Source organism: Phyllopteryx taeniolatus, chromosome 16, assembly GCF_024500385.1.
Source record: "Phyllopteryx taeniolatus isolate TA_2022b chromosome 16, UOR_Ptae_1.2, whole genome shotgun sequence".
Classification (NCBI taxonomy): Eukaryota; Metazoa; Chordata; class Actinopteri; order Syngnathiformes; family Syngnathidae; genus Phyllopteryx; species Phyllopteryx taeniolatus.
In genome coordinates, this window is record NC_084517.1 from 17,465,911 (window position 1) to 17,477,814 (window position 11,904).

Here is an 11,904-nt window from a genome sequence, read left to right on the forward strand (position 1 = left end):
TATTGACTTCAACCGTTTTTGTAAAGTGCTACTGTGTCTATTTGTTTACCTGTTTGTTTATTTGTAGGCCTGTTGCAATATTTTACTATATCGTCTTATCGTTCGATAAACAAAATGGAAACGATAGTTTTTCCGTACTCGATAAATTGTCATTGTTGTGGTGAGCCGGCACACGGAACACACAGTGAGGGAGTCGGACTGCTGTGTCATTAGCCGCTAGTGGGCTCATGGAACGCCGGCTGACCGGTACACTCTTGCCGGTGTTGGTTCTGTCCAATACTCCATAGCTTTGCTCCATGGGCAATGCCTACATTCACACAACACAGACATAAAAGGGAAAGTTAACTGTTTTTTGTGTTCATGAGCTAGCTTGGGAGCTAATGACTAGCCTGCGAGTTAACGAGTTAAGGAGCTTAACAGCTCGTTCCATGGCGGCGATGTCGTTTAAAACATCAGAGCTACGCTCTGATTTGTTGTTCGTGTTAGTCCCCAATTAACACACACTGGGACGTTACCTGTTTATTAAGCATAACCTCAGTGGCACGTTATTGAGCAAATAGTTGACTACAGCGAACGTCAACTTATATTTGATTGACAGGTGAAGGGCTCGTCTTTAGCGGACCAACCACCAAGGGAAACTTTTTTTTGTCATTCCGATACACATTCATTCACAGAATACATTTCTAAGTACTGATCATTTGTACTTATACTTCAAACCAGGACTAAGGCTGAGGTGGAGCAGGAGTCTTTGGTAGATGGAAACCTATCTACAGAGGCATCTCTGATAGTACTAGATACACTGGAGATTGTAGTCAAGGTAAATTGACCTTCAATTATCCTTTAACGTCACATGATATGATGATATTAATGTCTTTCATTTCCTTTTATAGACTGTAGTGGCATCAGAGCTGAAGGAAAGCGTGTTAGGTGGTGTGCTGAGAGTTCTTCTCCACAGCATGGCAGGAAACCAGAGCGCCCTCTTCCTGCAACACTGCTTTACGACACAGAGAGCTCTCGTCTTCAAGGTATGTACTGCATGTGCTCGGCAGTCTATTATTGTTAGTTAAAACAAATATTTTAACTGCATTTATAGCTGCAAATTAATAGATAATACATCGTAGCAAAAGGAGTGTTGGTTTGTGTTAAGTTTCCAGAGATGTTGTTTGAAGAGGACACGGAGCTTTGTGCCGACCTGTGCCTTCGTCTGCTGCGCCACTGCAGCAGCAGCATCGCCTCTGTCAGAAGTCACGCCTCTGCCTCGCTTTACCTGCTCATGAGGCAAAACTTTGAGATAGGAAATGTAAGTATAGATGCTGCTGATCCTAAGCCAACACAACATTTATGCATAGATATGTCTGTGGAATTAGACACAACCTGTGTCCTTTCTGTCTTTGGAGCAGAATTTTGCCCGAGTAAAGATGCAGGTTACAATGTCGCTGTCCTCGTTGGTGGGAACCTCGCAAAACTTCAACGAGGAACATCTCCGCCGGTCTCTCAAGACCATCCTGACTTACGCCGAGGAGGATGTGGAGCTGCGTGACACCCCCTTTCCAGAACAGGTATGGATAACCACTAATCTTTTGAGCACTCTACTGCTTGGTGACACACATCACATGAATTGTGATTGTGGGAATTATTGCTCTTTTTTCAAGGTTCAAGATCTGGTGTTCAACCTCCACATGATTCTCACAGACACTGTGAAAATGAAGGAACATCAGCAGGATCCTGAAATGCTCATTGACCTGATGTACAGGTAATGTGATATACATCTAACTCAAATCAAACTTCTCTTTTTTTTCTGGTGTTAATTTTACACTTGATCGCTCCAGGATTGCAAAAGGCTACCAAAACTCCCCAGACCTGCGCCTCACGTGGCTTCAGAACATGGCAGGCAAGCACTCTGAAAGAGGGAACCACGCCGAGGCGGCTCACTGTCTTGTCCACAGCGCCGCTTTGGTAGCAGAATACCTCAACATGTTGGAGGATTGCCGCTACTTGCCTATTGGCTGTGTCACCTTTCAAGTCAGTGCTAGGAAAGTGAGATAATTGTGACCCCCCCCCCCCGCCCATAAGGCGGCGCTCACTCTGATTTCATGTTTTTCTACCCACCCATAGAATATTTCCTCCAACGTGCTGGAGGAGTCAGCTGTATCAGATGATGTCCTATCACCAGAGGAGGAGGGTATTTGTGCTGGAAAATACTTCAGTGAATCAGGCCTGGTGGGCCTCCTGGAGCAAGCAGCTGCCTCTTTTAACATGGTGCGACTAGCATTCTCTAAGGACAGACTGGCTGGCCAGGCTGTGTTAACACAGCACATGGCCGCAATATTAATACGGCCAAAGGGCCGCATGAGTCCAACCGTGAACTTCCTTTTGTGCTTCAAATCCAGGCTGCCATGTACGAGGCCATAAATGAGGTGTACAAGATTCTATTACCCATCCATGAAGCCAACCGAGACTTCAAAAAGCTGGCTACGGTCCACGGGAAGCTGCAGGACGCCTTCAACAAAGTTTACAACCAAGTAAGCTGCAGCATCACTTCCAAAAAAAATATATAACTTCAGAATCTTCTCGTGTTCTTATTATTTTTATTTTAATCTCTTGCAGAGTTCAGGATGGGAGGTAATGGTTTAATTTTAAAAATGTAATGGTATTCAGAATGTTTAAATATTTAAATGAGAATAGCAGTACTTTATTGTGTGTAAAAAATGCTTTGCCTGGTCATTTATTTTCTATTGACATTCTCTTTCTTTGTAATTGCTTGGTTTCGTACTGCCAACTGTTTGATTGACGGGTGAGTGACATGAGATGCCTTCACTTGTATTATTTTTTTCAAATCTTGAATAAATGTGACTCATTACCCTCCCCAACGCCCCCAGTGTTCAGAGGATGTTTGGCACCTACTTCCGGGTGGGTTTCTATGGCTCTCATTTTGGGGACCTGGATGAACAGGAATTTGTCTACAAAGAGCCATCAATCACCAAGCTGGCTGAGATCTCTCACAGACTTGAGGCACGTCCATCACTAGAGAAACCGATTGAGAGGATTTATAGATACTAAAGAGTAATCTCTCTGGCACGCAGGAGTTCTACTCTGAGAGGTATGGGGACGAGGTGGTTGAAATAATCAAGGACTCCAACCCGGTGGACAAAAGCAAACTGGATGCCAACAAGGTAACACAGGCTGCTCATCAGGGGTTGCTCCAGAGGTGCGCAACCTTCGGTGATTTTAAAAACGAAACGGAATTGTGAGAAAAATCACCAAAACATTTAACGCACAAATACTTATAGCAGTTCACATTGGTTTGACGATTGCATCGTATATTTCCTGCATTTATTTTGGGCGGGATTCATTGGACCTTGATCGGGAAAAAGTTACCCCCATGCCCATGATAAAAAGCCTCCATTGTGTGGGCGGCTGAAATTTAAAAAACAAAACAAAACTTGAATATGTGGGACTGTAACACATTCATTTGATTTAGTTTGTTATCTGGCTTCTATGTGGACTTTGATACAGGTGGATGTCATTAAATTAGAATATTGTGGAAACCTATTTCAGTACTGTAGTTCAATTCAAAAAGTGAAACTCAAATTTAATATAGATTCAGTCAATTATTTCATGATTTTTGTTTGTCATTTTGATGATAGTCACTTACAGTTAAAAAAAGAACAAGACAAATTCACCATCAAATTAGAATATAACATAAAAAATCTGCAAAGGTTGAATCAAGGCAACTGCACTTGTTCTTGTTTCAACAAACAAGAACAAGTCCAGTTGCCTCAATTCAACTTTTGTGAATTATTGTGACTCGGATGACTGAAAATTGACACAGACATTATATAAGAAAAAAATTATAAAATATTTTTTATACATAAATTTGGTAAGAATTGGCCTTTGAAAAGAATGCTTCCGTTTTTAATGAATTTTTTGAGTTTCCCTTTTTGAATTGAATGACTGAAAATCTGAAATCTTCATGTGAGTCAAGGTATAACTCAATAATAACTCAAAATGTTATTTATAAAAAATAAAAATTTAAAAACTATTTTAAAACAAACCTCACAGATAATCCAGTTTAAAGTTATCAGTCAGTCAAAAGTTTTGACATTCTCGTACTATTGATTTAGAAAGGTTTTCTAAACTTTTGCTCGGTCCAAGAGTTTGAATGTCTCAATCCATCCATTTTCTATACAGCTTGTACTTATAAGAGGCACGCCCTGGAGCCTATCTTAGCTGACTTTTGGACAACAGGCACTGTGCACCCTGTGCCGGCAGCCAGCCAATCGCAGGGCACATATAGACAAATAACCATTCACACTCACATTCACACATATGGAAAATTTGGAGTCTTCAATTAACCTTACATTATTGTTTCTGGAATGTGGGAGGAAGGCGGGTCTTAGAGTTTATTGTAGGTTATTTTATAGCCATTTAGCTCGCAGAAAGAGAACGTTTTCCGCTCATGGACTTAACCTGTGTTGTCAAGGATGCGACTGATCACTTATCTTCTGTTCAGGCCTATCTCCAGATCACCTATGTCGAGCCTTTCTTTGACACCTACGAACTGAAGGAAAGAATCACCTACTTCGACAAGAACTACAACCTGCGCACCTTCATGTACTGCACGCCCTTCACACTGGACGGCCGCGCCCACGGAGACCTCCACGAGCAGTACAAGCGTAAAACCATCCTGACGGCATCACACGCGTTCCCCTACATCAAGACGCGTGTAAACGTCATTCACAAGGAGGAGGTAGGTGTCGGTCGTTGGGCTTGGTCTGCCAAACTGTAGGATCTATAGTCGCTAGTCTTCTACAGCAGGGGTCGACTACATTTATCTTCTGTGAGCTACTTTTATACATTCAAAGTGCTGGAGAGATACTCATAGCAGAGCTGAATATGCTTGTTCTCCACATAACACACATTCAAAAATGGTAATACAGGACTCAATGTGTAAAGTAACATAATTCATCAGTACTATATATACAGTCGACCCCCACACACTCGCAGGTCAGCAGCTGCCTATTTGCGGATATAGTTTCAAATAGTTTTCATTGATGACCTTTTTTTTTTTTTTTTTTTTACAATTGTATTTAATTTAACACTCATTGGCTGTTTATCCCTCCTGATTCAAGAATTTTTGGACGGGGAGGGGGTGGTAAAACATTTTTGGGGAATTATTTTTTTTCATTAATGGGCAATTATCCATGGATTTTCGCTATTTGCGGCATCTGGCCCAGTTCCTATCCCCCAATAATAGCAGGGGCCCATTTTATAATGTATACGCCTTCATATCGCTGACGTTGAACCGCAACCTCCTATGTCAGAATTTTAGTACATTTTATCATTTTTCACAAATCTTGGTCAGTTCCCACGCCGGTCCGTTATTTTTAAAAATTATTGAAGTGTTGAAAATGGCTTGCTCTCTTTGAAGTTGCAATATTAATGGCTTAATAAAGACGCTGTTTTTAGCTTCACTAAGAGGTGATGGTTTTGGAGATGTGAGGACTCCTTCTGAGCAGCGATATGCATTTCAATTCTTCTGCAGAGGCTGCTTTAAGTCATTGCTATGCTGCACTGGGGTTTATTAATTCACGCGCTGTTTGGGTCTGACACAAACTTGACAGTTGGACATGCAGTCCGTTTATTTTCTCGTACATCTTTCATTCCGATAATTAAACTCCTGTACGTTTCCAATCACTTTCAATGCACATTCACACGGCAGCACCAAGCTGTTAAAGCAGTCAAGAACTGTCTTATACTTCAACTTAAAACACCTGGGGCCTCATGTACAAAGACTTGCGTGGATTTCCTCCTAAAACATGGCGTACGCTCAAATCCAGAAAACGTCATACACACAAAAATATTCAGATGTATGAAACTCTGCGTACTCATGAATCCAAGCACATTTCCTTCGTACATTCCAATCAACGCGGAAATTGGCGCACATGTTGGAGTAGCCGACTCCTCCATGTCCACTCCCACATTTGAATATGCAAATCATATTTAAATGAACCGTGCACCTAAGACGCCGATCTCTGCATGATCAGAAAAAAAGGAAAATGAGCAAGGTAATGAAGAAAAATATTTTTTCTGAATCTGAAGTTGCTCAATGAAGTGGAGGCACGTAAGAAAATCCTCTTTGGCACGCTGTCCTATGGCATTAACAACACGCGAAAGAGGTGTGAATGGGACGGCGCGTGTGCGGCTGTCAATGCTGTGGAGACAGAATAGTGCGCACACGCTGAACTAAAAAAGAAGTGGTCAGACATTAAGGTGGATGTGAAGAGGAGGACAGCTGCCAACCGCCAAAGTGTGGCCCAAAAAAGGCAGAAGAGGAGGGCCTCACCCCGTTCGAGGAGAGAATCGCTGCGATCGTGGGTGATGCTGCGATCGTGGGTGACGCTGCTGTTTCGGGTGATGGGAGGATGTGGCTGACTATGATCACCCCACAAGGTTAATATCATGTATTTTTTAGAACTCATAACAAATGTGTTCATACAGTAACCTACACTCAGCCCTGTGAGATAAAGGTTCATGTCTAAATGTTTTATGCGTGGTATTTGTAATAAATCTTTTGAATTCAAATAGAAGCACATCAGTATATCAAAGAGGATATAAAAAACTTTGACACCTTTTTGTTTACTCAATTTAGTATTTTAATCAGAATCAGAATCAGGAGATACACAGGAGAGGACATGCACATTGACAAAAAAAAATCATGTTTTTTTTGAGGAGAAGAGGGGTAAATTATGTCAATTTAAACGTTTTAATCATGGGCCACCGATGTACATGTTCAAATGAAGTAAATTCAAAGGTTTCTTTTTTTCAATGCATGTGGTGGAGTCACGAAGCAATTGTGAGGGCAATAGGCGGCATAAATGATCGCCTTGATCAATTAATAGGCGTCCTCACAAATATCAGTGGTTCATTAAATACACTGGTTAACAAATGAATTATCAGTCCTAGCCTCAATTGCATTGTTGAAATCAAATGTTGCCGGGCGTGAATTGTTCATCAGTGCTAATTATTCGTGTGTGTCTGGTGTGCAGATTTATGAGAACAGTTTCCCAGCATCACCTCTAAGTGTCGCCAAAGCACCAAAAGCTGCAGAAACGTGCGTACGCCAGCCATGCAGTTGGCGTGAGGCACCGTACATTTCCACGGTCATGTCACTCTTGATGCATCTGAACTTTGCCGTGAAAAAGAACGGACGCCACGTTTTTGTGCGTACGCACCTTTTGTACATGAGGCCCCTGAAGAGGCAAAGGAAGGTTCCTGCTTGAATAGAATTGACCTCTAATTTTCCAGTGACAGCTGATACTCTGAAACAACAAATACACATTCTGCTCCTCCAACTTAAAAAAAGAAACATTACTGTATAAAAACTCAAATCATATTAACCAGCAACAACATATGCATGCTGCATTCTTGAACTCATTGAAACATAAAATGTTGAAAATGGGAATTTAGTTTGGTTTTACAAAGTGACAAGGAAACGTGTGTTATATTGTGTTTTTGTCTCCTTGGTGAACAACTGGAACTGTACAAGATTCTGAACTAAGATTCTGTTTTTCCAGATCATCCTGGTGCCTATCGAGGTTGCCATTGAGGACATGCAGAAGAAGACGCAGGAGCTCGCTTTCGCCACGAACCAAGACCCGGCCGACTCCAAGATGCTGCAGATGGTGCTGCAGGGCTGCGTGGGCACCACCGTCAACCAGGTAACCTGACCCAACTCGTGCCATCACTGTCCATTGTGTTAGTAAAAGTGTCAAAAGGCCTGCATCTCTCTGGAATGTAAATGCCCCTCTGCTCCATGTGGAGCTTAAAGTCTGGTTCTGGACATTCCTTAGCAGATATGTAACCACCTCCTCTTCCCTTCCTCACATAGGGCCCCCTGGAGGTGGCGCAGGTCTTTCTCACTGACATTCCCGATGACCCGAAGCTCTTTCGCCATCACAACAAATTGCGCCTGTGCTTTAAAGACTTTGCGAAGAGGTGATGACATGCTTTTGCGTCCTGTGTTATGTACCTTATAAAAGCAAACACACGCGCACACCAGTGCTTCATCTTCTCCTATGCGTGCAGGTGTGAGGATGCCCTGAGGAAGAACAAGGCTCTGATTGGGCCCGATCAGAGGGAGTACCACAGAGAGCTGGAGAGGAACTACAATAAACTCAAAGAAGCGCTGGGTCCTCTCATCAACCGCAAGATCCCGCAGCTCTACAGGACCCTGCCAGCTCCGGCTACACAAACACAGCGGTAACTTGAGACATTAAACACACACGCACACTGTCACGCCTCCGCACTGACACACACACACAAAAAACAAGCTCACGCTGCTTTTCCAACACCATCAAACCGACACTCAAGAACGAGCGCCCGACCGTATCACACTCCAGGAAATGAAAACTCACATGATGCAACAATGTCACAAAAAATCAGAGGAGGTGCAGTAGCTTCTCTTTGACTTTTGGAAAGTACCACCACGTTTTTTGTGTTTATTTCTTCTGCTTTTATCATGTGTATTCAAGAAGAACATTGAGCAGTGCCTGTCAGACTGCGATACACCAACACCGAGATTAAACTGCACATTTATGTTACGCTATCAAGGACAAAACGTTCATATCTCATACACTTTACTGCAGGCAGCACATGACTGATGACGTGACGTTAATGCACTTAATCCTTGTCGCTCTTTGAAGGTCGATCCCCTTCTAGTGGCCAAGCACAACAGCACCTAACTTTCCAAAAGTCAAAGAGAAGCTACAGCACCTCCTCTGAGTTTTTGTGACATTGTTGCATCATGCGCCTACTTCTCTTCCCCACACCAGTCGCTAATGTACTTTACAGTAATGACACTATTTCCCCATATTTACTCAACTGCAGAAAGTATCACGCATCCGTCAGGCGTCTGTGTTTACCAGGCAGGAGGCCGTAACTTACACAATTCATTTGTATTGCCGTTTTATTCACTATTTTTATTCCACAAATTACTGCTGCTGTATTTCCTCAAGTGTGAGAATCTAATAGACCTCTTTGCCCCAATTAATAAAAATGAAAACCACACTCAAATAAACACACCTCCCTTTTCTCATCAGGAAGAAAAGAGGGCCGAGTGTAATTATGTCAGTTCATAAACACTGTTGTTCATAGACAGACATTAAAGCGTTAACTGCTAGGCCTATTTGAACTTCATTACTAACTAAAACAGCAGCAACTACTACAGCACAAACAGTTTCAGAATAGATGATGTTAAGTCATATTTAGCATTTCAGCACTCTTACACAATCGCTGCCAGGATGTTCACAATCCGGGAACTCCATGACTTAATAGTTCACCTTCAGCTTTACAGATGCCATGTCTGCTCTGTAGGCAGGGGGTGCGATGACTTTGGTCATTGCAGCCACGTCTGCCGTCTGTTTACAGTGACGCGTTTTTATACAGTTGACAGTTTATTGTATGTTTAAGAATTTAAAAGGTTTCTAAAATATGTATAAATAATTTTTTTTTTTAAATGTGGTCAGTACTTCCCGGATTTGACCTCTTACGTGGGTAGTCTGGAACCTAAACCCAGAGATAAATGAGGGTTTACAATACTTTGTTGTCATTGTATGGGGCAGATAGAAGAAAATGGTTGGGGTTTTACTGTATATTGTAGGGAATTTTGCAGAAATAAATGCTGCGTGCTTCCCGGTGTCTCTCTTTCAGGAACTCGTACAGTCGCTCCAGTCTCCGAAGAGTCGAGGGCTGAGGCCAATCTGATGACTTTGCAAACTGCCCCGCCAGACAGCAACTGTCACAGGCACACACACTGTTGATATTTTACTACACACATACACATAGTCACCCTGTCTTGCTATTATCACACACACACCCCCCCACGTCGTCGTCATCATCCCACACACACATAAATCACTCCTAGCCTTCCCTCCTCGCCTCCACTCTCACACCTCAGCTGTTTATACTGGAAGGTTATCTGCACCGCAAACATCATTTTTTAGAGAGGCCCTCGGCGAGTGCAGCACCGTTCTCACGTCACATCGGATCAACATGCGCACCGGGACAAAAAGGCATTCGTAACGGGACGCTTCGGACAGAAGGTTTTGAAGAGGGCTGATTTTTATCTTTGGATCTTGACAAGTGTTTGAACTCCAGACTCGTTGGGTTTCATTTCTCCCCCCCCGCCCCCTTCTCATTATTTGCTTTGATTCGCTGCCTTGTTGAGACATTGTTGCGAAGCGCCGCTGGTGGCCAAAGACATTCAATTAAAACGTCCCCGGAAATTTTCTCTCCCTGTAAACTCGCCAAATAACTGACATTCCTCCGTCCTCGCCCCTATTGTAGGAATTTAATATGTACTATAGATCGGAGGGTGAGTTTGTTTGAGGCATCAGGTCCGCGGTCCGCCGAGATATTATAATGATGTCAAACGTCGGACCCCCCACTTTGGAAGGCACTGCACTCCCTCACCAAATATGTCCAAACTGTGACTTTGACCGTCTGCCTGCATCCGCTCAAGATGCGCTTTGTGATGTCACAGGACGTGGGCTACACTGAATGAACTCCTGAAGAAGCGTGATACTGTTCTTACTACTGTACCAATTATATTGCACTATTGTAAACTTACACTGTAGTAGTAATACTAGTGCATTTCTGATTCTATCAAGACCTGATTTTTTTTTTTTTTTTTTTTAACCTCTTCGATAAATGTTTTATTTATTTACATGGACTTTTTTTCTACTGCCTTCTATTAAATTACTTTTCCTACAAATTGATGTCTTTATTGCTCATGAATTGTTAGCGAATTAGTTTGTTTTCTTTTGTTTACACTTGTATTTCAATTGTGGGCGTTTATAGTGCTAGTTTTATATTTTCCATACAGTTCTTTATTAGGTAGCCAAAACAAAAATTGTACAAAGGCTTTGGTGCAAGTATGCACATTTAATAGTATCTCTTAAGTAATGAAAAACAAGAAACATGAAAAACACTCTCCCCTTTTTTGTATTCCAAAAGAAAGATTCCACACGTGGTGTGGGGAATTCTTCTACATTGGAGAATAAATAGCTGAGTCTTCCACACAAACACTGGGTAGTGCGTCCTAACTAAGCCTTTTTGCATGTACTGATGAAGCCTGCTCAGATGAGAGGCAAAACATCTTCTAAAACAAAGAGAACAGTCCAGTTGCGATCCATTCAATGCCCTGAGAATGAAATGACCTGGATGAATGAATAGTCACAGGCACACTCTTGTAAAGAAATAATCCTATGTGAGGGAAAAACAGGCATACTGTATCTCATTAATGCTAGTCCAGCAGGGGCTTCTCCATAAAATGTAATTAATTTATGGGGGGAAAAGGTCAAAGGCCTTTGGAGTGCGATTAATATACCAATTTCCCCGTTGAGAATGTGAATCTAACAACTGATGTTTTTATGTGATGAACCCCCAACACTAAACCGGGTTGGGGTTTCATGTTTTCCTGTGTTTTCAGCGCCATAATCCAGCGAGATTAAAATCAAAACGACATGGCGCTTTTGCAACACGATTAGAGAGTAGAGGCACCGTTTTAAAAAATAATAATAATAATAATAACTTGTAATCTTGAGTTTATCCTTTTAAATGGCAAATTTAAGCAATGGTAGTAGTTTCTGTCCCGTCAGTATGCCACACGTCTGACATAATTCCTTAAAATAACATTTAAAACATTCTCGAAGAATTCAGAGCGTCACGGTAGCCTCTTAGTCATAGATTAAGGTGCTGATTGGGCCTTTCATTGAAATCCCAATCCTTTGTGGATCCGGAAGATCATCATAAATGGTTTGTCCTCTAAATCCTGAGGTCCCTGGCACACCAATCGGTATTTGAAGGAAGGCACCGCAGTTGTTACTGTTTAAAAAAAAAACA

The 11,904-nt window shown here is 42.1% G+C and overlaps 1 protein-coding gene across 15 annotated transcripts in view; it reads left to right on the forward strand.

The window, feature by feature from the left end:
• LOC133465744 (dedicator of cytokinesis protein 6-like) overlaps window positions 1-10,762 on the forward strand; it is a 31,326-nt gene extending 20,564 nt beyond the window's left edge. For 8 of the 15 annotated variants that reach the window (XM_061748811.1, XM_061748814.1, XM_061748812.1 and 5 more), the window contains 16 exons: window positions 721-817; window positions 891-1,025; window positions 1,148-1,300; window positions 1,401-1,559; window positions 1,653-1,753; window positions 1,830-2,037; window positions 2,116-2,259; window positions 2,391-2,522; window positions 2,608-2,622; window positions 2,887-3,012; window positions 3,084-3,173; window positions 4,514-4,750; window positions 7,578-7,721; window positions 7,892-7,998; window positions 8,089-8,262; window positions 9,712-10,762. In XM_061748811.1, the coding sequence (XP_061604795.1) occupies window positions 721-817; window positions 891-1,025; window positions 1,148-1,300; window positions 1,401-1,559; window positions 1,653-1,753; window positions 1,830-2,037; window positions 2,116-2,259; window positions 2,391-2,522; window positions 2,608-2,622; window positions 2,887-3,012; window positions 3,084-3,173; window positions 4,514-4,750; window positions 7,578-7,721; window positions 7,892-7,998; window positions 8,089-8,262; window positions 9,712-9,754 (2,065 nt within the window). In that variant the 3' untranslated portion in view covers window positions 9,755-10,762. Of the gene's footprint in view, window positions 1-720; window positions 818-890; window positions 1,026-1,147; window positions 1,301-1,400; window positions 1,560-1,652; window positions 1,754-1,829; window positions 2,038-2,115; window positions 2,260-2,390; window positions 2,523-2,607; window positions 2,623-2,879; window positions 3,013-3,083; window positions 3,174-4,513; window positions 4,751-7,577; window positions 7,722-7,891; window positions 7,999-8,088; window positions 8,263-9,711 lie in introns of those variants that run through there. The other 7 variants (XM_061748817.1, XM_061748821.1, XM_061748823.1 and 4 more) reach the window with 3 other exon arrangements.
• The last annotated feature ends 1,142 nt before the right edge of the window (window positions 10,763-11,904 follow it).